At 37.7% G+C, this 25,250-nt stretch overlaps 2 protein-coding genes and 1 long non-coding RNA gene across 3 annotated transcripts in view; 2 read left to right on the top strand and 1 right to left on the bottom strand.

Annotated features, from left to right (window-relative positions):
• Positions 1 to 25,250, bottom strand: part of LOC147301670 (uncharacterized) — a 97,376-nt gene that overhangs the window by 33,976 nt on the left and 38,150 nt on the right. The gene's annotated exons all lie outside the window — the stretch shown is intronic.
• LOC147301673 (uncharacterized) lies at positions 5,674 to 16,716 on the top strand. The gene is made up of 3 exons (XM_086284152.1): positions 5,674 to 6,416; positions 7,153 to 7,180; positions 7,609 to 16,716. Exon 3 carries the CDS (start codon positions 8,416 to 8,418, stop codon positions 15,928 to 15,930), a length of 7,515 nt encoding a protein of 2,504 aa, XP_086140278.1. The 5' UTR covers positions 5,674 to 6,416; positions 7,153 to 7,180; positions 7,609 to 8,415; the 3' UTR covers positions 15,931 to 16,716.
• On the top strand, positions 16,764 to 19,418 carry LOC147301672 (uncharacterized). Its single transcript, XR_015127304.1, has 3 exons — positions 16,764 to 17,324; positions 17,441 to 17,544; positions 17,647 to 19,418. It is a non-coding gene; the product is annotated as an uncharacterized LOC147301672 (long non-coding RNA).

The following is a 25,250-nucleotide window of genomic DNA, read 5'->3' as shown; positions in this document are numbered from 1 at the left end:
TTCCCAGCCAATCATATATGTGTCCTGAGGCATTCAAATTTGCATATTGGGGCCTTCATGGCTTCTAAGCCAGCCAATCATATCTGAGGGCTGAGGAATTCAAATCCACAAATCAGGGCCTGCACAGCTTCCCAGCCAGCCAATCATGTATGTGGGCTCCAGGTATTCAAATTTGCATATTGGGGAATTCGTGGCTTCTAAGTCAACAAGTCATCCATGTCATATATCTCTAAAAATTCATATTTTAATGATAAATTGTCAACACTTGAAGATTCCCCCATCTCTTCTGAACAAAACGGTGTAAGAATGACCGCTCTAGCCCCTATGGTTAGGAAATTATGGTCATTTGTTTGAGGGGAATCCTCACTATGTGAAATAAACTGAAAGAAGCAGGTCTATGTCTCTGTGCTGCGTGTGTAAAAAGATGCACCTGTTTTGGCGGGAAAACGTAAACAGCCTCTCTGATTGGTGGATTCAAATTCAGCAGCTCCCAGGCTGACCTAGAAACTTAGTCCTCTCTCCCTGTGTGTGTGTGTGTGTGTGTGTGTGTGTGTGTGTGTGTGTGTGTTTAGTGGGAGAGAGAGGACCCTGCCCTTATTTGACAGCATGTCATTGTAGGATTTAAATTGAACATAGTTAGACTGGTTGACTGGATTAGAGCCTGTGTTTGTGTGTCCCTCTGTGCATTTGTGTTTCAATAAGTTATTACTATTCTGCTAAATCATAGTATTTCTGGTACTTTTCGGTACTTGTGCTAAATACAGTATTTCTGCTAAATCATACTATTTCTGCTTTTCATAGGATTTATGCCTAATATAGTATTTCTGCTAAATTATAGTATTTCTGCTTTTTATAGGATTTGTGCCTAACATAGTATTTCTGCTAAATTATAGTATTTCTGCTTTTTATAGGATTTGTGCTTAACATAGTATTTCTGCTAAATTATAGTATTTCTGCTTTTTATACTATTTGTTCTAAATTATAGTATTTCTGCTTTTTATAGGATTTGTGCTTAATATAGTATTTCTGCTAAATTATAGTATTTCTGCCAAATTATAATATTTGTGCTAAAACATAGTCTCAATTTAAAATTACAATATTCATAGTTCATCACAGTGTCTCTGGTAAATCACAATATTTCTGCTCTGTTGTACTATTTTTCTAAATCATAGTGTTTCTGTAATGTTTAAGTATTTTTGGCTAAATATATTCTTTCTGTTATCTTATACTATTTCTCCTAAATTCTTGTATTTTTGAGAAGTTATCATGTTTCTGGTAAGTTACAATATTTCTGCTAAATTCTGCTATGCTATTGTATTTCTGCCAAGTATTATGTTTCCTCTAAGATATTGCAGTTCTGCTAAGTTATTCCATTTTAGCAAACTTCTTTTGCTTCTGCAAAGTTTTTACAATTTCTGCAACTTTTCAGCTTTTTCAGCTACTTTTTGCATACAGCTTCAGCTTTAAGCATCCACACTGCATTTTCGCAGGAAATGCAAATTTTTCTAGTTAGTGTGAATGCTTGAAAAGCATTCACAGTATTGTTATTCTAATCTTTATTATTATTATTATTATTATATTTTATTCTGTATTCCGTACGTTTTTTGTAATCCTATAACTTCAAAACCGTTCAACTTAGAAAAACCATTCAAACACCGTTAGATTCCTATTCTTTTGGACAACACTGCTTCTATTTTTCATATTTTTAACATTTATATTTTTAATTTTATTCAACTTTATTCAACAAAAATTTATAATGTATTTCAATGGGGAGACCCTTCAAATCCTCATTCAACTTACTCATTTTTAAACTCTTACTACTTCCACATACATTGACATAGAGCCACCATTCAAACTTTAAAACGAAGACAAGACATTCAACTATTCAACTTGTATTTATCTTTTCAATATCTATTATACTTTTTCTTCAGTTCCAGTTTAAGTTTCATGATGTTTTTTCACCCGTTTCAGAGTTTATAATGGGTGTGTATGGGACGGAATGTTGGGGCTAGAGTGAGACAGCTCAACTGCTAGAGTGAGAGGAGCAAAAAAATTAATCTTAAAATCTTTTTTAAAACTGCTGCTGTGTCCACAGCGTTTGCTCTACAGGTATGATTTTACCCTCAAAACGTAGCCATGGCTGTCCTCTTTCATCCAATGTGTTTACTATTGTACTAGGTGTTATGGTTCTTTCATAAATGTCACCAATGCACAGCCTCCTCCCTCCAACTCTTCCATAGACTCTAATGTTAAAATGGCTCAGAAGGTTCGTTTGAAAATCAGAAGAGCATGGTGTCTTTCCACTGTCACCACGTCCATATAATAAACTCCACAGGCATGAAAACTGAGAATTCGGTAGACTAGAAGCTGCTGTCGCTCACGGTGAAAGAATTTTGTCAATACGACTTGTACTTTTAATTTGGGAACGATTTGTTTCGGCCTGACTTTTCTGTTCATTTTAAGCAGCAAAAGTGAGGCGCATGTCTGTGTCATGTGTATGGAGCCATTGGGTGCAGTCACTATAGCAACCAGGCTCACACCTGCCTGCTTAACGAGCTCTGCCTGCCACTGTGCCAAGATTCATCTTAAACACTTCTCTTTCAACTGCTGCTGTGTCCACAGTGTTACAGCCATCATTTTACCCTCAAAACGTCGCCATCGTTGTTCTTTTTCCAACATCTTGTCTTTCAAAGCTCAGAGATGTAAACTTTTTAAACTGTGTGGATCAAAGTGGAGGGATCACATTTGAGTCATTCAGTGATTCAAAGAATATGACCTTTTAATATTCTTTCAGATGTTTTCTGACTCTAAATGTTCTTTTCTCATTTCTTAGGTTTTTCTAATTTACAATTAAAACATTTTCAGTTTTTTTCCAACTCCTTCTTCTGTGTAACCTTCAGCTTTTAGCAGTTCAGCACCTTTGTTTTCAGGTTAAATTCGGGGGTTTTTTTGTTTTTTTTTAATCTCATTCAATATTTTTAACTCAAAATTCAGCAATTAATTCATTTCAGTGCATACATTCAGATTCAAGCATTCACACTGCAGTTTCTTCAGAAAATGCACTTTCTAGTTATTAGTGTGAATGCTTGAAAAGCATTCACAGTATTGTTATTCTAATCTTTATTATTAGTGTGAATGCTTGAAAAGCATTCACAGTATTGTTATTCAAATCTTTATTATTAGTGTGAATGCTTGAAAAGCATTCACAGTATTGTTCTTCTAATCTTTATTCTATTTTTTTATTTATTATTATTCTGTATTCCGTACGTTTTTTGTAATCTATCTCCTTCAAAACTGTTCAACTTAGAAAAACCATTCAAACATCGTTAGATTCCTATTCTTTTGGACAACACTGCTTCTATTTTTCTCATTTTTAACATTTATATTTTTTATTTTATTCAACTTTATTTAACAAAAATTTATAATGTATTTCAATGGAGAGACCCTTCAAATTCTCATTCAAATTCCTCCTCTTTAAACTGTATCTACTTCCACATACATTGACATAGAGCCACCATTCAAACTTTAAAACGAAGACAAGACATTCAACTATTCAACTTGTATTTATCTTTTCAATATCTATTATACTTTTTCTTCAGTTCCAGTTTAAGTTTCATGATGTTTTTTCACCCGTTTCAGAGTTTATAATGGGTGTGTATGGGACGGAATGTTGGGGCTAGAGTGAGAGAGCTCAACTGCTAGAGTGAGAGGAGCAAAAAAATTAATCTTAAAATATTTTTTAAAACTGCTGCTGTGTCCACAGCGTTTGCTCTACAGGTATGATTTTACCCTCAAAACGTAGCCATCGCTGTCCTCTTTCATCCAATGTGTTTACTATTGTCCTAGGTGTTATGGTTCTTTCATAAATGTCACCAATGCACAGCCTCCTCCCTCCAACTCTTCCATAGACTCTAATGTTAAAATGGCTCAGAAGGTTCTTTTGAAAATCAGAAGAGCATGGTGTCTTTCCACTGTCACCACGTCCATATAATAAACTCCACAGGCATGAAAACTGAGAATTCAGTAGACTAGACATTGCTGTCGCTCACGGTGAAAGAATTTCGTCAATACGACTTGTACTTTTCATATGGGAACGATTTGTTTCGGCCTGACTTTTCTGTTCATTTTAAGCAGCAAAAGTGAGGTGCATGTCTGTGTCCGTGTGTATGGAGCCATTGGGTGCGGTCACTATAGCAACCAGGCTCACACCTGCCTGCTTAACGAGCTCTCTCTCTCACTCTGCCAAGATTCATCTTTAGCACTTCTCTTTCAACTGCTGCTGTGTCCACAGTGTTACAGCCATCATTTTACCTTCAAATTGTCGCCATTATTGTTCTCTTTCCAACACCGTATCTTTCAAAGCTCAGGCATTTAAACTTTTTAAACTGTGTGGATCAAAGTGGAGGGATCACATTTGAGTCATTCAGTGATTCAAAGAATATGACCTTTTAATATTCATTCAGATGTTTTCTGACTCTAAATGTTCTTTTCTCATTTCTTAGGGTTTTCCAATTTACATTTAAAACATTTTCAGTTTTTTTCCAACTCCTTCTTCTGTGTAACCTTCAGCTTTTAGCAGTTCAGCACCTTTGTTTTCAGGTTAAATTCGGTTTTTTTTTTGTTTTTTTTTAATCTCATTCAATATTTTTAACTCAAAATTCAGCAATTAATTCATTTCAGTGCATACATTCAGATTCAAGCATTCACACTGCAGTTTCTTCAGAAAATGCACTTTCTAGTTATTATTATTATTATATTTTATCTATTCCGTACGTTTTTTGTAATCCTACTCCTTCAAAACCGTTCAACTTAGAAAAACCATTCAAACACCGTTAGATTCCTATTCTTTTGGACAACACTGCTTCTATTTTTCATATTTTTAACATTTATATTTTTAATTTTATTCAACTTTATTCAACAAAAATTTCCCAAAATTTCCCATGTATTTCAATGGGGAGACCCTTCAAATTCTCATTCAACTTATTCATTTTTAAACTCTTACTACTTCCACATACATTGACATAGAGCCACCATTCAAACTTTAAAACGAAGACAAGACATTCAACTATTCAACTTGTATTTATCTTTTCAATATCTATTATACTTTTTCTTCAGTTCCAGTTTAAGTTTCATGATGTTTTTTCACCCGTTTCAAAATTTATAATGGGTGTGTATGGGACGGAATGTTGGGGCTAGAGTGAGACAGCTCAACTGCTAGAGTGAGAGGAGCAAAAAAATTAATCTTAAAATCTTTTTTAAAACTGCTGCTGTGTCCACAGCGTTTGCTCTACAGGTATGATTTTACCCTCAAAACGTAGCCATGGCTGTCCTCTTTCATCCAATGTGTTTACTATTGTCCTAGGTGTTACGGTTCTTTCATAAATGTCACCAATGCACAGCCTCCTCCTTCCAACTCTTCCATAGACTCTAATGTTAAAATGGCTCAGAAGGTTCGTTTGAAAATCAGAAGAGCATGGTGTCTTTACACTGTCACCACGTCCATATAATAAACTCCACAGGCATGAAAACTGAGAATTTGGTAGACTAGAAGCTGCTGTCGCTCACGGTGAAAGAATTTTGTCAATACGACTTGTACTTTTAATTTGGGAACGATTTGTTTCGGCCTGACTTTTCTGTTCATTTTAAGCAGCAAAAGTGAGGCGCATGTCTGTGTCGTGTGTATGGAGCCATTGTCACTATAGCAACCAGGCTCACACCTGCCTGCTTAACGAGCTCTCTCTCACTCTGCCAAGGTTAAACCTAAAAATGTTAGATTGTAGTAAGATTAACTTTTTCAAAAGTACAATAAGACAGATTTGACAGGGTTTTGCCACAGATTAATAGTTTGTCACTAGTTAGTATATGCCAACTAAGTAGAGCATTGTGATTGGCACAAAGGTTTTTCAGATCTGGGCAGTTGGAGTCAGTTGATGACTTCAAAATCATCCTTTCTGACTGGATAATTAAAGCTCTCAGCATCTATCGGTCTGTAGTTAATTTCCCCACCTTTTAACTAACGTTTCACTAACCTAATCTCATTTAATGTCTCTGTTTATAGTCTGTATAGTTTATCTCCCCACGAATATACTCAAAGTAGTCTTAAAATAAAACCCACAAAACAGTTCAAGATTTAATACTTTTTATTTGCTCATTTAATGCCAGTTGCCCTGTTTTTCTGTATGTCACTCATTCGCTTATACTTGGGCAAAAAGGACCAATTTTTACACTAGTATAGTGTATTTTTTCCCTCTATCTCTCTATGTCTGTCACACACAGAGACCAACACACAGACATGTATATGCTCATTATTGCTGTTCAAACTGATGGTCAAATTTCCAAGCACCACCTGAACGCCTCATCTGTTTTTAACCTATCACTGGACCAACTGTCGTCATTCCGCTTTGCTCTCTGCTGTGGTAAGTACAGTACACTCAGTACTGCAGTGTTTTATTTTTATGATGGAAAAAATACATGTTTGACATTTAAACTCACATATCAAGTCCAACAGAGTTAAAAACAATTCAAAGAAGAAAGAAAGAAAAAAGAATAACCTTCGCTATCATTTATATACGTTTATTACGTTTTGCTGTTAGCAGCAGTGCTAACGCTAGCTTCAATGCTAATGCTAGCAACAATGCTAACGCTAGCTATAGTGCTAACACTAGCCTTAGCAGTTGTTAACTGACAAAAATAATATTCCTGTGATATTTCTTGCCGGTCAGTGAGACAAAAGTAAGAAATTAGCTTTATTATTGCCATTGTGGCTCAGTTTTAACAGTAAGAGTGCTAGCGCTAGCAGCATTGCTAGCGCTAGCAGCATTGCTAGCGCTAGCAGCATTGCTAACGCTAGCTGCAATGCTAACGCTAGCTGCAATGCTAACACTAACTGAAGTGCTAATGCTAGCCGGAATGCTAGCGCTAGCAGCAATGCTAAGGCTAGTAACAGTCTAACAGTAGCCTTACATAAGTGGCAATACTTCAGTTAACTAGTTTGAATTGTAAAATGACTGCTGTATCAGTTGGTGTGCTATATTACTCTATAATTACCCTGCTGACTAGAAGTTCAGTGTATCATGTCGTGTGGGCTTTGTATTTCTGTTAGTCTGATAACACTGTACAGACAACTAACGTATTATTTCTCGTTTCTTTCAGGAACCTGACTGACACTGTGCTTTGCCTGGTAGGTGTGCACATACTGTAAGAGAAGTAGACCAAAATAAAAAAATTATATGACTAATATAAGCTGTAAAGTGATGGGTTCAAACTTTGTGCTAGACCTTTTAAACACAATTTTATAATAAATACACATAAGTGCAGCTTAACAATTGGGCTAAAATATTTTTTTCGTACATTTTTGTAGTCACACTACATGTGATTAATTAATGATTCACTCAATCATATTTGTATTTAAAAATATTATTGCTGAATTTAATTAAATATTTATTCTTTTAAAAAGTGCCCAATTATGCAACTTTTTGCACATGGCAGCCGACAACAGTTTAGCTTGAATATTTGTTTTGTCCTTTTGCAGTAGTCACATTTAGTTCATACAATTACCATGTGATATAATTTTAATAAAATTATTTTTTTTTCTTGTTTTTTGTTCAGAGTGTGTAGAAGAAGAAGAACAAGGACCAGATCTCCAGTCTTCTCTCTCACATCCCAACCCCCCAACCCCTCTATCCTCTGTCCTGCTCCACCTATTGTCTCTGCCTTCTTTCCATCTGTATTTCACTCTGTGGTTTGTGAGAAATTTTGCCAAACCAACAATCCTTTTGCGGTTTGATTTAAAGCCGTGTCTCTCCTGCTCTGTCTGTTCTCTCTGCTAAATTTTCTCTCTACCTGTTTTTCACTCTTGGCTTGCTGCTGAAAAACGCCAAGCCAACAAAGCAATAAAGAGTGCATATTTTGCCTCAACCTATGAACAAACTGAACAAACAAAGAAAAATCTGCGGTTTGATTTAAAGCCGTGTCTCTCCTGCTCTGTCTGTTCTCACTGCTAAATTTTCTCTCTACCTGTTTTTCACTCTTGGCTTGCTGCTGAAAAACGCCAAGCCATTAAAGCAATAAAGAGTGCATATATTGCCTCTACCTGAGAACAAACTGAACAAAGAAAACTAATTCACGGTTTGATTGTGATTTCCCAGCCGTGTCTCTCCTGCTCTGCCTGTTCTCTCTTCTAAATTTTCTCTCTACCTGTTTTTCACTCTTGGCTTGCTGCTGAAAAATGCCAAGCCAATAAAGAGAGTGCATAATATTCTCTCAACTGAAGAACAAACTGTCAAACGAAAGACAACTGTTTAAGACAAATAAAAACTGAAATATAAAAACAAAGACAACATCTCCTGGTGTGTGCCACTCTTATCTTGTGAACATATTTTCTAAAGACTAAGAAACACTTGCAGGTGTGTGAAAATGCCAAGGAAGCAGAAAAAGTCACAAGCTGCAAAACAACGCTGGAAAAAGTTTCATGAGTTTCACAAAGTACCAACATGTGAACAAGCTGAGTTTGATTTTCCTCAGAGCTCTGCAGAAGACAGTGTGTCTACAAAGACCAATTCTGACAGTGTCAAACAGGCAGGTCAACATGTTCCTGCACATGTACAACAGGTATCTTATGCTGATGCTGTAAAGAGTGGACTGCAGCATAAAGTTAATGAACAACATGAGGTGTCAAGTGCCCCACAGGTGGGTTATGCTGACTTTTTGAAAAGAGGCTGTCACAGTGATGTGGCAGGACCATCTCATGCAGAAAGAGTGAACCTTGAAAACCAGCCCTCTGTTATACATGTCTGTGCATCTCGCAGCCAGGCTCATCCTAAATATGGAGACTCCAGAAACAAGCAGTGCACATGTAACTCACTCACATTTCTTGCTTTCCTTCATGAGAATGAAAACATGACTACAGCTGACCTTAATCTGGTCTTGGATAAAGGTGATGTGATGTACAAAGAGGCCAAGAAAAGATTTCCTAAAAATATTCATTTGGCAACCGATGAGCTGCCAGACAAAGTTGATGCTCGCTGGTCTATGTATGATGTCGACATGACACAGCCTTCCCGGTATGGGACATTTGAAGAACCTCCAGAGGAAGCAGTAGATACCTTTCTCAGCTTAGAAGCAGGACTGAGCTGCCTGTTGTCAGATGTGCAGTATGCCTTATTGATTATGAGTGGATTGTGTATCGCAGTGTTCAGATCCACATCAGGCAAATATGGTTTCTTTGATCCACACTCCAGAACACCCAGTGGTCTTCCTCTATTACTACAGTCACGTAATCGTGGTACAGCTGTGATGCTGAAATTCACACTCCTCAGTGACATGATTAAGAGGATCCAAGATTCTTATGAAATGATGGAGATATCACCCTCTTGTAACTATGAACTGAAGCCTGTGCAGTTCTACAGTATGAGCACAGTCAACCTGAGTGATACTATCACAGACACAGTCTGCAGACCAACAGCTGCCACTGCTGTGGCATCTACTCACTCTGATACAACTGTTGATGAAGCAAACTCCTCTACTCCAAAGAGAAACACAACGACTGATCTGACTGAGAACATCTTTTGTCAAATGTCCATTTGTACGCCACCGGTGAAACAAAAAGAAGTTCACGTGACTCAGTTCACATCATATGAAGATCAGAATGAACCTCCTAATATACCAACTGAAGAACTATGCAGTGAATTAAGTTTCCTTCCATCAAGTGATGCTTTTTCATGTCAATCAAATGCTGCCATAACAAATGTTGCTGCCTGTGACCTTTCTGATATAGTTTTACAAAAACTGAAAAAAGTTAATAAACAACAAAGGCACAAAATGAAAAGAAGATTAATGGCATCAGAGAAACCCAGAAATCAGAGAAAAGAAAACCAAAAAAGGAGAGAACAACAAAAGTATGCTTCAAATAAAGATTACAAAGAAAAGAAAAAATCTTGCGCAAGCGAGACATATAAAAACAATCCTGAAGTTAAACAAAAACAACAACAGTATATGAAAAGACGTTACTGTGAAAATGATGAATTCAGAAAGAAACAAAAACAATATGTTAAAAAACGTTTTTCTGAGAATGCTACAGTTAGAAAGAAACAACAACAATATATTAAAAGACGCTACTGTGAGAACGATGAATTCAGAAAGAAACAACAACAATATATTAAAAGACGCTACTGTGAGAACGATGAATTCAGAAAGAAACAACAACAATATATTAAAAGACGCTACTGTGAGAACGATGAATTCAGAAAGAAACAACAACAATATATTAAAAGACGCTACTGTGAGAACGATGAATTCAGAAAGAAACAACAACAATATATTAAAAGACGCTACTGTGACAATGCTGACTTTAGACAAAAACAAAAAAACTATATAACTAAAAGGTATCAAGAAAACCCTGAATTCAGAGAGAGACAGAGATCTCGAGTGACTCAGCGTTATGCACGTGACAATGCATTCAGAGTAAGACACAGACAACTAATGAAACAACTAATGCGAGACAGGTATCAAAGTAATCTTGCATTCAGGATTATGCACAACATGAGATGTGCAATGAAAATAAAAAGGAAATACAGATGGGTGAACAGACAAACCCAAGAGAGTGACAACAGTGTGATCAACGAGGCCATATCTGTGTTCAAATCACAAATCAAAGCTGGACCATCATACCCATGTACTGTATGCTTCAAGGCTTCATTTCCAAACCAAGTGCGACCCTGCACAAGGTCAAAGTATGTCAAAAACCCACATGTAGTTGCAACATGTTTGACAGGAAAGTTTGTTCATGTTTGTGATGAAAACTGCAGAAATGAGCAGTGCAAAGTGCCTGATGAGAGAAAGAGAGAGTGGATATGTCACACCTGCCACGATCATCTTAAAAATGGATCCATGCCAGCACTTGCTGTTGCCAATAAGTTGGATCTTGCTGATATTCCAGCTGAACTTTCTGATCTCAACATACTGGAGAGACATCTCATAGCCAAGTGCATACCATTTGCCAAGATCATTCCTCTTCCCAAAGGCAGACAAAGAGCAATTAGAGGAAATGTGGTCTGTGTCCCATCAGAGGTACAGGAAACTGTTGAAACACTACCTCGACTGAGAATTAATTCTCAGGTGATCAGAGTAAAATTGAAGAGACGCTTGTCTTACAAAGGTCATCAGCTGTTTCAGACTGTAAGCTGGTCTAAACTTGTGCAAGCACTGCATAAACTCAAGCAGATTCATCCACAGTATAAGGATGTGAGCATCAGAGATGATGCTGAGCTGTGTGATCCAACTCTTCCTGATGAAGATGATGAGGATGATGATGATGAAAACATGAATGAGGACGATTATGATGAGGCTGATTTAATGGAAATTGACAGCTGTGAGAAAAATGCACTGAGTGAAGCACAAAATATAAATGAACAGGACATTGACATGTTACCCTGTGATGGTGAACAATCGCATGAACAGATGAGAGATGATTCAGAGCAAGCAGATGGACTGACTAATGGTGGTTTTGCACTCGAGTCCTGTTTGCAGCCCCCTGATGTGGCTGAGGAGATATTATGTTTCAGTGAAGGAATCTACTCTGTTGCTCCTGCAGAGAGAAACAATCCAATAAGTTTTTTCAAAACACCTAAACTGGAGGCCATGGCCTTCCCTGTGCAGTTTCCTACAGGCCAAAACACACTTGATGAAAGAAGGCTGATCAAAGTATCCCCCAGTGGGTATTTCAAATCAAGACTTTTCTGCATTGATGATCGTTTTGCCAAAGACACAAACTATTTATTCTTTGCACAGTTTGTGACTGAAATACACTTGGCTACATCCAGCATGACAGTACAGTTAAGGAAGGCAAAGCCTCTGACCAGAGATGGTAGAAAAATAACCTCAGGCATGTTACAAGATAAACATGAGGTGGAGAAACTGGTGCGAAATAAAGATGCAGTGAGATTCATGCAGCCTCTGAGAGGAACCCCAGCCTATTGGGAGAAAACAACAAGAGATCTTTTTGCCATGATCAGACAGTTGGGAACTCCCACGTTCTTTTGCACATTTTCAGCTGCTGAAATGCGCTGGCCTGAAGTGATCGAGGCAATAACAAGGCAGCAAGGTGAACAAGTGAATTTTGAAGGACTCGACTGGTCAGCAAAGTGTGACATCCTGAGAAGCAATCCTGTCACAACAATGCGCATGTTTGACAAGAGAGTTGAAGCATTATTCAGAGATTTACTCTTATCTCCTGCAGAGCCACTTGGCAAAGTCATTGACTACTTTTACAGAGTTGAGTTTCAGCACAGAGGAAGCCCACACATACACTGCCTCCTGTGGGTAGAAGGTGCTCCTGTGTTTGAGGAGGATGATGAGCAAACTGTTCTTGATTTTATAAACAAATACATCACAGCTCAGCTGCCTGATCCACATAAACAACCTGAACTGTACAAAAAAGTAACAGAAGTGCAAAAACACAGTAAGAACCACACAAAGACGTGCTTTAGGAGTTTAAGCTCCGGGTGCCGTTTTGGTTTTCCCAAACCACCCTGCAATGAGACAATGATCACAAGACCCAGTGAGGATGATGCACTGGAAGTAGAAACGGCAAAGAACAAGCTCAGACCACTGAACCAGCTGCTGAATGAACCTGAAACTGCTTCCATGAGTTTAGAGCAGCTCTTGGAAAGATGCAAGTTGACACATGCAGAATATGAGAGATACCTGAATAAAATGAACATGAGGAGTACGATCATACTAAAGCGTGATCCAAAAGACTCTTGGATAAACGGCTATAATCCACATCTGCTTGAAGCCTGGAACAGTAATATCGACATAAGCTTTGTTTTAGATGCTTTTGGTGCTGCAAATTATTTAATGAAATATATATCAAAAAAAGAGGGCGGGCTATCTGAGTACCTGAAAACTGTCATTGAGAACTCCCATAAGGACAGTGTAAATGAGTGCGATGAAATGAGAGCCGTCATGCAGGCATATTCAAAGAAGCGAGAGATCAGTGCACAGGAGTGTGTTGCTCGTGCATGTGGTCTTCACATGAAGCAATGCTCACGTGCTGTAATATTCATTCCAACTGATGATAATCCTGTGAAAATGAGTCGTCCCCTGTCAGTTCTGGACAACACAACACCTGAGTCTTCCAATGTTTGGATGACATCTTTGAATGACAAATACAAAGCCAGACCTGAAACACCAGAGTATGAGGAGATGTGCATGGCAGACTTTGCTGCTACTTGCAGGATTGTCTATGGCCAACAGAAAAAAGGTAAAGATGTTTTGCCCCTTCTCAATGAGATGGGGTTTGTGCAAAGGCGCAAAAACAATAAGCCTGCTATCATCAGATTTCACCGCTGCTCACAAGAAAAACATCCAGAGCAATATTACGGAAGACTGCTTAAACTGTACCTTCCTCATCGTTCAGACCACGAACTGAAAACACCATCGTTGCCAACCTATCAGGCTTTCTATGGTGCTGGCTGTGTACAGCTACCAGGTACTGACCATCTTGAGTACGTGCAACACATTGTCAAAAGAAACAGAGAAAAATATGAGAAAAACAGTGAGGAGATCGAGAGCGCTGTTGAGGAATATGAGCAGAACAGAGGTGTGACTGACGAATGGTGTAATCTGGCACCTGAATCAGATCTCGTAAGGTTGCCACTTGTCGAACAAGAAAGAGAGCGAGACAATGAAAATGAACAGGAAGATGTGCCCGACTACAGCCGTCAGGCTGATGCTTCAACAGAAGTCAGAGCCATCAGGGAACCCCCTGCTATTGATCCCACATTGTTACGTCAGATGTTTCAGAATCTGAACAAGAAGCAAGCCTGCATATTTTATGCAGTTAGAGACTGGTGCATTAAAAGAGTCTGTGCTCTAAATCCAGAGCAGTTTTTCTTTTATATTAATGGTGGTGCTGGAACAGGAAAATCACATCTTATCAAATGCATCTACTCAGAAGCATCTAAGATACTGAGCAAAGTGCCCAGATATGCAGACGACGTTGACATATCAAAACCCACCGTCCTGTTAACTGCTTTCACTGGGACTGCAGCTTTTAACATTTCTGGAACAACACTGCATTCTCTTCTCAAGCTGCCTAGAAGCTTAAAACCTCCCATTCAGGGACTTGGCAATCAGCTGGATGAAGTCAGATCAGAACTTTTGAATGCTGAAATAATCGTCATTGACGAAGTGTCTATGGTGTCAAGACATCTGTTTGCATATGTAGATGCAAGACTCAAACAGATCAAAGGGACTCGGAGACCCTTTGGAGGCATGTCAGTCATTGCTGTCGGAGACTTCTATCAGCTACCCCCAGTGCGACAGTCTAAACCTCTCTGTGTGCACGACCCGTCTGAGATCGACCTGTGGCGGGAGCATTTTCAGATGATCACTCTGACTGAGATTATGCGTCAGAAAGATGATGTTGTCTTTGCTGAGATGCTGAACAGAATTCGTGTAAAAGGAAAGTTGGATGAGCTTTGCGAAGCAGATAGAAATTTGTTGTTACAGGCCATAACTGAACCAGCCCATTGTCCGACTGATGCATTGCACATTTTTGCAACTAATAAAGAAGTGGATGCACACAACTCTTCAACACTGGCTCTGCTCCACACTCATATCATTGACATCCATGCAGATGATTATAGAAAAGATCCTAGAACTGGCAGAATGGCACTTCAAGACAGACCATTGAAAGGAGGTAAAAACGAGTTACCAGACACACTGAAAGTTGCAGAAGGAGCTCGTGTCATGCTCACCAGAAACATTGACATACAAAATGGTTTGGTTAATGGAGCTTTTGGAATACTACTTAGAGTAGTTTACTCTGAAAATGACCAACACATCATCAAGCTTGGACTTAAAATGGATAATGAGACATCTGGAAAGAATAACCGCACACCAGCAGACGATATGGTGTACATTGAGAGAGCAGAGGAGAATCTGAAGCAGAAAGGAGTGGTACGAAGACAGTTCCCAGTGAAGCTGGCCTTTGCATGTACAATACATAAGGTACAGGGTATGACAACTACATCAGCTGTTGTCTCTCTTAAGAGCATTTTTGAGCCCGGCATGGCCTACGTAGCTGTCAGTAGAGTGACGTCTCTCAGTGGACTGTATCTTCTTGATATGGAGGAGAAAAAAATATTCACCAACCCAGAAATCACTGCAGCGCTTGAGAACATGAGACAAGCCAACCTTGATGACATGATGCCTCTTCTACACGTGAGGCAAACACTGAGCAGGTCAGAGGTTTTCACCATTGTTCATCATAATACAGAGGGACTGCCAGCTCACATTAATGACATCAAAAGTCACCATGAATTGTGTCTAGCAGATGTTTTGTGCCTAACAGAAACACACCTGCGGGGCTCTTTTGTCGCAGAGAGTCTCCACTTGGAAAATTACAATTTGTTCAAACGCAACAGACACCTGTCCTACACAAACTTTCCCCAGATGGCAAACAGAAGTGGTGGTGGAGTTGCTGTTTATGTGAAAAGTGACATTCAAGTGCATGAAAAACAGTACATCCATAATGTAACTGACCTTGAATTTCTGGCTTTAAAGGTTGAAGCACCAGTCAGTGCTCTGATTGCAGTTGTATACAGACCTCCAGACTACACTCTGAGGCCATTCCTGAAAAACCTGGTAAGCCTATTAGACTCATTGGAGATCATGGACTGTCATCCCATCATAGTTTGTGGTGATTTTAATGAGAATGTTTTATCCAGTGCAAACAAACTAATCCTGGAGCTGTTTGAGTCTAGGGGATACGCACAGGTCATCACTGCCCCTACCACAGAGAAGAACACACTGCTTGACCTAATTTTCATTTCTCAGTCAGATCGATGTCTCCATTCTGGAGTCATGAAGACATACCATAGTTACCATGACCCAGTATACTGTGTATTGTCCTGTGATGATTCATGATCTAGATCTTTGAATACAGTAAGTAATATCTATATTTTTGAATGACTTAAGAAAGTAGAGCGATATTTAAAAGTTGACGCCCTGCATTGCAGTATAATGTTTGAATTGTTTACATAAAATACAATTACATGAATTAAGTAATGATATCAGTAAAAGATGACAATTTTATTTATTACAGAAAATCTAAAATTCACTAACAGTAACCTATAAATGTCAGAAAAATCAAATATAGCAGTTTGAAACGAACAGTGTAGGCATATCCTCTCTGCAGCCAGGCTTCAACATCCTGCCAGGCTGCCCCAGTCTCACTGTGGCTGGGAGGGAGGGAGGGTGGACCAGAGGATTGCCTACACAACACATAAATGTTCAACAGCTTCTTCATTGTTTCTGAGAGAACAATAATGACTAAAGGTTGCTTTTTAAAAAAACAAACAAACAAACAAACAAACCTAATTACAGCAATAATGACAGTTAAGCCACTTTATGTGTGCCTCTATTTTGAAATAATATTTACAAAAATATTATTATTTTGGTTTGTTATAAACTTTAAACTTTTTCAAAAGTACACAATTATATTTTTGGACAAATTTTTCTATGAAACATAAATTTTTATGAGCTTTTATCATGTTTCTGGCCAGTGCAATCATCAGGGTGGGTCTGGGTTGATAACTGCACATTTCTGGCCAGAAATGTTTCAGCAGTGTTACATATGTAGTGCATATGTTACACTTGCTTTCTGTTACCAGCTGATACCCTACATTTGTATAGACATTTGATGGTGTGAGGTTGGGGAGTTGAGTGGGAGGGGGGGGGGGGGGGAGGGTACGGTGGGAGTCGAGGGGGGGGGGTTTCCTTTCCTGTTAGGTTTCCTTTGTTTTTCTTTTTTTTTCTTTTTAAGAGAGACACAGTCCTCCTGTGTCTTCTCCAAGCTTCACATGTAAAATCCAACAATGTGAAGCACATAGCAGCCAGAAACTGTAATGCCACAGATCAGAGAAACTTCATCATCACCATCTTCATCGCCATACGATCAGAGCGTGAGACTTCACATCTGGAGCACAGGAGAGATTCTGTGATAAGTCTTCCTTCTAGCTTGTCCCACAAGCAGTCGGTGAGATTTACTAACAACAAAAAGGGTTAATGACATTATTTCCATGAAAACATGTATTCATTCTTTGTGAAGTGTTTAAATTGTGTTTTCACTTGACCTTAGGAGTGTTAGAGTGTATTGTAATGTCTGTACTCAGGTGTTTCCCTCTGTGATCCATCCCCTTCAGAGCCGAGACACTCAGGACTGAACAGACTGCACAGTTTCTGTGACTGAGCCTCCAAAACACCTTCTTTGAAACCACTCATGATAGAAGGGCTTCATATTTGCAGCAGCACTACTACAGGTATTCAGTTTATTACAGGATGTGTTTGTTTCTTAGGACCAGCTCTGAGTGCACACTACCTAATATATACACCTTTCTGTTTATTACAAACCAACTACTCTGGATCATACGGCCAGTTGGCAGGAATGTTGCTGCAGGAAAACATCCCTGGAGATCACCATCATTGTCAGACTGACTGTGCCTCCTCTGTGCAGTGTCAAGATCCTCCCTAAATGAGTGTGTAAGTTAACATTTTCATTATTTTATTCCCTTTGACAAGACAAGTATCACTGATATTTACATTTACAACTACATATTCCTGTTTTCTGCTCTTCTTTTAAAGTCCTCAGCTATCCTGCTTCTGTGCTGCTTGCCACACATCAAACACTGGCCGGATGACAGGGAGGATCCACTCTGAAGTCACTGGACATGATGAGGATCATATGGGACTTCATAGTTTCACAGAAACGTTGTGCTCTGTGATTACAGGTTTTAAATGGACATAATGACTGCCTCTCTCTGATCAACAGGCTAAAGGATTGTTGTCATTGTTAGTGCTCTGTACAATGTATGCTTATTTAGTATTTCATCACAGAGCAAACCTTTTTTTCTTTAACATATTTTTATTTTTTTATTTGTGGGGATAGGTTAATTGATTAATCCAAATTGTCACTAGGTGTGAATGTGCGAGTGAATGTGAGTGTGAATGGTTGTCTGTCCCTGTGTGTTGGCCCTGTGACAGACTGGCGACCTGTCCAGGGTGTACCCTGCCTTTCGCCCTATGACAGCTGGGATAGGCTCCAGCGCCCCCCGCGACCCTGGAAAGGATAAGCGGAAGCGAATGGATGGATGGATGGATATTTTTATTTTGTTCTAATGTTGAATTAACTGTGGGGATTTTTTTTAAGTGGGCACTCGGGATGTCATATGACCAGAAATGTGGTAACTGGAATTCAACAGTATGGAAGAAAAAATCTGCTAAGAACAAAACACACACAAAACCCCCCAAGAAAATTCAAATTCATTCCATGTAATCCAATCTAAAACATTTTAAACTGCTGAACAGCAACACAAACAGCGTTAAAAAACAGTGTTAACAGAATGATTATGATGATTTTGTACCAAAGTTTCAGGTCACATGGCACACCTAGTGTGTAGTGTGGGGTATCAGCTGGTAAGTATAGGTTTTTTTTTTTCATATTTGTGTCCTTAGAGTTCAGATAGATAAAGCCTTGTGTATAATAATTAGTCATAATCACAACTCAAAGTCAGGGACTAACTAATTTTGGGACTTTGTGTCTGAGCCCAGGTTAAAACAATGTGTAAAAAAGCATTTAGTGGCATGGCTGAACAATGCTGTATTGATACTTATTTATCCATGTTCACAAAAAGGACTAATGTGTTTATTTGATTATTTGCATGTGTTAAACTGTGTCACCACCTTACGCTTTCATTTGACTTTACTCAAAAATCTCTATACAGTTCTCTTTTACCACTGTGTGGACTCTGTTTACATTAAAACATAAAGAAGAATGAGTAATAAAAAGATGTGTAGACAGATTAAGTAGGACGATAGAAACAGCTGTTCAGCCATGTTCTAAGAAACCAACACAATTTAAAGGTTCAGGATTGTGGTTTTAAAAGTTGAATTTTCATGTATTTCATATCTTGCTTATTATTTTTTATTTAGTTATTTAATTTAGTTATTTTTATTTATTCTACTAGTCCTTTTCAGAAAGAAGCTGTAAAATATGACTTAAGATTTTTATGTTATTTTCTATGACATACAAAATAAATTGATGTATGTAATACTATTAAACATGATATACACATGTGTATATGTCTGAAAAACATTATGCTGTATATTAAAGTTTGTATTTTCTCCAGAATTTTTGTTCAACTCTAAATTTTCTTTTGTCATTACTCATCTTTTTATTATTTACATTTTAAACATGTTTAGCTTTTTTCCAACTTCTTCTGTGTGAACATCAGCTTTCAAAAGTTCTGCACTTTTGTTTTCAGGTGAAAATTTCTGTATTTTCCAGCTCATTCGGAATTTTTAACTTAACATTCAGCAATTAATTCATTTCAGTGCATACATTCAGATTCAAGCATTCACACTGCAGTTTCTTCAGAAAATGCACTTTCTAGTTATATTTTATTTTTCCGTACGTTTTTTCAAAGCCTACTCCTTCAAAACCGTTCAACTTAGAAAAACCATTCAAACATCGTTAGATTCCTATTATTTTGGACATGACTGCTTCTAATTTTCTCATTTTTAACATTTATATTTTTAATTTTATTCAACTTTATTCAACAAAAATTTCCCATGTATTTCAATGGGGAGACCCTTCAAATTCTCATTCAACTTACTCATTTTTAAACTCTTACTACTTCCACATACATTGACATAGAGCCACCATTCAAACTTTAAAACGAAGACAAGACATTCAACTATTCAACTTGTATTTATCTTTTCAATATCTATTATACTTTTTCTTCAGTTCCAGTTTAAGTTTCATGATGTTTTTTCACCCGTTTCAGAGTTTATAATGGGTGTGTATGGGACGGAATGTTGGGGCTAGAGTGAGAGAGCTCAACTGCTAGAGTGAGAGGAGCAAAAAAATTAATCTTAAAATCTTTTTTAAAACTGCTGCTATGTCCGCAGCGTTTGCTCTACAGGTATGATTTTACCCTCAAAATGTAGCCATGGCTGTCCTCTTTCATCCAATGTGTTTACTATTGTCCTAGGTGTTACGGTTCTCTCATAAATGTCATCAATGCACAGCCTCCTCCTTCCAACTCTTCCATAGACTCTAATGTTAAAATGGCTCAGAAGGTTCGTTTGAAAATCAGAAGAGCATGGTGTCTTTCCACTGTCACCACGTCCATATAATAAACTCCACAGACATGAAAACTGAGAATTAGGTAGACTAGACATTGCTGTCACTCACGGTGAAAGAATTTTGTCAATACGACTTTTACTTTTCATTTGGGAGCGATTTGTTTGGGCCTGACTTTTCTGTTCATTTTAAGCAGCAAAAGTGAGGTGCATGTCTGTGTACGTGTGTATGGAGCCCTTGGGTGCAGTCACTATAGCAACCAGGCTCACACCTGCCTGCTTAACGAGCTCTGCCTGCCACTGTACCAAGATTCATCTTAAGCACTTCTCTTTCAACTGCTGCTGTGTCCACAGTGTTACAGCCATCATTTTACCCTCAAATTGTCGCCATTATTGTTCTCTTTCCAACACTGTATCTTTCAAAGCTCAGGCATTTAAACTTTTTAAACTGTGTGGATCAAAGTGGAGGGATCACATTTGAGTCATTCAGTGATTCAAAGAATATGACCTTTTAATATTCATTCAGATGTTTTCTGACTCTAAATGTTCTTTTCTCATTTCTTAGGGTTTTCTAATTTACATTTAAAACATTTTCAGTTTTTTTCCAACTCCTCCTTCTGTGTAACCTTCAGCTTTTAGCAGTTCAGCACCTTTGTTTTCAGGTTAAATTTGGTTGTTTTTTTTGTTTTTGTTTTTATTTCATTCAATATTTTTAACTCAAAATTCAGCAATTAATTCATTTCAGTGCATACATTCAGATTCAAGCATTCACACTGCAGTTTCTTCAGAAAATGCACTTTCTAGTTAGTGTGAATGCTTGAAAAGCATTCACAGTATTGTTATTCTAATCTTTATTATTATTATTATTATTATATTTTATCTATTCCGTACGTTTTTTGTAATCCTATAACTTCAAAACCGTTCAACTTAGAAAAACCATTCAAACACCGTTAGATTCCTATTCTTTTGGACAACACTGCTTCTATTTTTCATATTTTTAACATTTATATTTTTAATTTTATTCAACTTTATTCAACAAAAATTTATAATGTATTTCAATGGGGAGACCCTTCAAATCCTCATTCAACTTACTCATTTTTAAACTCTTACTACTTCCACATACATTGACATAGAGCCACCATTCAAACTTTAAAACGAAGACAAGACATTCAACTATTCAACTTGTATTTATCTTTTCAATATCTATTATACTTTTTCTTCAGTTCCAGTTTAAGTTTCATGATGTTTTTTCACCCGTTTCAGAGTTTATAATGGGTGTGTATGGGACGGAATGTTGGGGCTAGAGTGAGGCAGCTCAACTGCTAGAGTGAGAGGAGCAAAAAAATTAATCTTAAAATCTTTTTTAAAACTGCTGCTGTGTCCGCAGCGTTTGCTCTACAGGTATGATTTTACCCTCAAAACGTAGCCATGGCTGTCCTCTTTCATCCAATGTGTTTACTATTGTATTAGGTGTTATGGTTCTTTCATAAATGTCACCAATGCACAGCCTCCTCCCTCCAACTCTTCCATAGACTCTAATGTTAAAATGGCTCAGAAGGTTCGTTTGAAAATCAGAAGAGCATGGTGTCTTTCCACTGTCACCACGTCCATATAATAAGCTCCACAGGCATGAAAACTGAGAATTAGGTAGACTAGACATTGCTGTCGCTCACGGTGAAAGAATTTTGTCAATACGACTTTTACTTTTCATTTGGGAGCGATTTGTTTCGGCCTGACTTTTCTGTTCATTTTAAGCAGCAAAAGTGAGGCGCATGTCTGTGTACGTGTGTATGGAGCCATTGGGTGCGGTCACTATAGCAACCAGGCTCACACCTGCCTGCTTAACGAGCTCTCTCTCTCACTCTGCCAAGATTCATCTTAAACACTTCTCTTTCAACTGCTGCTGTGTCCACAGTGTTAAAGCCATCATTTTACCCTCAAAACGTCGCCATCGTTGTTCTTTTTCCAACATCTTGTCTTTCAAAGCTCAGAGATGTAAACTTTTTAAACTGTGTGGGTCCAAGTGGAGGGATCACATTTTAGTCATTCAGTGATTCAAAGAATATGACCTTTTAATATTTTTTCAGATGTTTTCTGACTCTGAATGTTCTTTTCTCATTTCTTAGGTTTTTCTAATTTACAATTAAAACATTTTCAGCTTTTTTCCAACTTCTTCTTCTGTGTAACCTTCAGCTTTTAGCAGTTCAGCACTTTTGTTTTCAGGTTAAATTTGGTTGTTTTGTTTTTTTTTTGTATTTCATTCAATATTTTTAACTCAAAATTCAGCAATTAATTCATTTCAGTGCATACATTCAGATTCAAGCATTCACACTGCAGTTTCTTCAGAAAATGCACTTTCTAGTTATTATTATTATTATATTTTATCTATTCCGTACGTTTTTTGTAATCCTATAACTTCAAAACCGTTCAACTTAGAAAAACCATTCAAACACCGTTAGATTCCTATTCTTTTGGACAACACTGCTTCTATTTTTCATATTTTTAACATTTATATTTTTAATTTTATTCAACTTTATTCAACAAAAATTTATAATGTATTTCAATGTGGAGACCCTTCAAATCCTCATTCAACTTACTCATTTTTAAACTCTTACTACTTCCACATACATTGACATAGAGCCACCATTCAAACTTTAAAACGAAGACAAGACATTCAACTATTCAACTTGTATTTATCTTTTCAATATCTATTATACTTTTTCTTCAGTTCCAGTTTAAGTTTCATGATGTTTTTTCACCCGTTTCAGAGTTTATAATGGGTGTGTATGGGACGGAATGTTGGGGCTAGAGTGAGACAGCTCAACTGCTAGAGTGAGAGGAGCAAAAAAATTAATCTTAAAATCTTTTTTAAAACTGCTGCTGTGTCCGCAGCGTTTGCTCTACAGGTATGATTTTACCCTCAAAACGTAGCCATGGCTGTCCTCTTTCATCCAATGTGTTTACTATTGTACTAGGTCTTATGGTTCTTTCATAAATGTCACCAATGCACAGCCTCCTCCCTCCAACTCTTCCATAGACTCTAATGTTAAAATGGCTCAGAAGGTTCGTTTGAAAATCAGAAGAGCATGGTGTCTTTCCACTGTCACCACGTCCATATAATAAGCTCCACAGGCATGAAAACTGAGAATTAGGTAGACTAGACATTGCTGTCGCTCACGGTGAAAGAATTTTGTCAATACGACTTTTACTTTTCATTTGGGAGCGATTTGTTTCGGCCTGACTTTTCTGTTCATTTTAAGCAGCAAAAGTGAGGCGCATGTCTGTGTACGTGTGTATGGAGCCATTGGGTGCGGTCACTATAGCAACCAGGCTCACACCTGCCTGCTTAACGAGCTCTGCCTGCCACTGTACCAAGATTCATCTTAAACACTTCTCTTTCAACTGCTGCTGTGTCCACAGTGTTACAGCCATCATTTTACCCTCAAATTGTCGCCATTATTGTTCTCTTTCCAACACCGTGTCTTTCAAAGCTCAGGCATTTAAACTTTTTAAACTGTGTGGATCAAAGTGGAGGGATCACATTTGAGTCATTCAGTGATTCAAAGAATATGACCTTTTAATATTCATTCAGATGTTTTCTGACTCTAAATGTTCTTTTCTCATTTCTTAGGGTTTTCTAATTTACATTTAAAACATTTTCAGTTTTTTTCCAACTCCTTCTTCTGTGTAACCTTCAGCTTTTAGCAGTTCAGCACCTTTGTTTTCAGGTTAAATTCGTTTTTTTTTTTGTTTTTTGTTTTTTATCTCATTCAATATTTTTAACTCAAAATTCAGCAATTAATTCATTTCAGTGCATACATTCAGATTCAAGCATTCACACTGCAGTTTCTTCAGAAAATGCACTTTCTAGTTATTATATTTTATCTATTCCGTACGTTTTTTGAAAGCCTACTCCTTCAAAACCGTTCAACTTAGAAAAACCATTCAAACATCGTTAGATTCCTATTATTTTGGACATGATTGCTTGTATTTTTCTCATTTTTAACATTTATATTTTTAATTTTATTCAACTTTATTCAACAAAAATTTCCCATGTATTTCAATGGGGAGACCCTTCAAATTCTCATTCAACTTACTAATTTTTAAACTCTTACTACTTCAACATACGTTCACATAGAGCCACCATTCAAACTTTAAAACGAAGACAAGACATTCAACTATTGAACTTGTATTTATCTTTTCAATATCTATTATACTTTTTCTTCAGTTCCAGTTTAAGTTTCATGATGTTTTTTCACCCGTTTCAGAGTTTATAATGGGTGTGTATGGGACGGAATGTTGGGGCTAGAGTGAGGCAGCTCAACTGCTAGAGTGAGAGGAGCAAAAAAAATAATCTTAAAATCTTTTTTAAAACTGCTGCTGTGTCCGCAGCGTTTGCTCTACAGGTATGATTTTACCCTCAAAACGTAGCCATGGCTGTCCTCTTTCATCCAATGTGTTTACTATTGTACTAGGTGTTATGGTTCTTTCATAAATGTCACCAATGCACAGCCTCCTCCCTCCAACTCTTCCATAGACTCTAATGTTAAAATGGCTCAGAAGGTTCGTTTGAAAATCAGAAGAGCATGGTGTCTTTACACTGTCACCACGTCCATATAATAAACTCCACAGGCATGAAAACTGAGAATTAGGTAGACTAGACATGGCTGTCGCTCACGGTGAAAGAATTTTGTCAATACGACATGTACTTTTCATTTGGGAAGAATTTGTTTGGGCCTGACTTTTCTGTTCATTTTAAGCAGCAAAAGTGAGGTGCATGTCTGTGTACGTGTGTATGGAGCCATTGGGTGCAGTCACTATAGCAACCAGGCTCACACCTGCCTGCTTAACGAGCTCTGCCTGCCACTGTGCCAAGATTCATCTTAAGCACTTCTCTTTCAACTGCTGCTGTGTCCACAGTGTTACAGCCATCATTTTACCCTCAAATTGTCGCCATTATTGTTCTCTTTCCAACACCGTGTCTTTCAAAGCTCAGGCATTTAAACTTTTTAAACTGTGTGGATCAAAGTGGAGGGATAACATTTGAGTCATTCAGTGATTCAAAGAATATGACCTTTTAATATTCCTTCAGATGTTTTCTTTTT

The sequence above is a fragment of the Aulonocara sp. 'chitande type north' Nkhata Bay genome, linkage group LG23 (genome assembly GCF_057382095.1).
Source record: "Aulonocara sp. 'chitande type north' Nkhata Bay isolate Kocher_YH1m ecotype deep benthic linkage group LG23, A_spYH_male_GT1.1, whole genome shotgun sequence".
NCBI lineage: Eukaryota > Metazoa > Chordata > Actinopteri > Cichliformes > Cichlidae > Aulonocara > Aulonocara sp. 'chitande type north' Nkhata Bay.
This window is presented reverse-complemented; position numbering and strand designations above follow the sequence as displayed.

What these genes read in the sequence shown, in the direction of transcription:
- LOC147301673 (XM_086284152.1), top strand. Translation starts at nt 8,416, where the DNA reads ATGCCAAGGAAGCAGAAAAAGTCACAAGCTGCAAAACAACGCTGGAAA.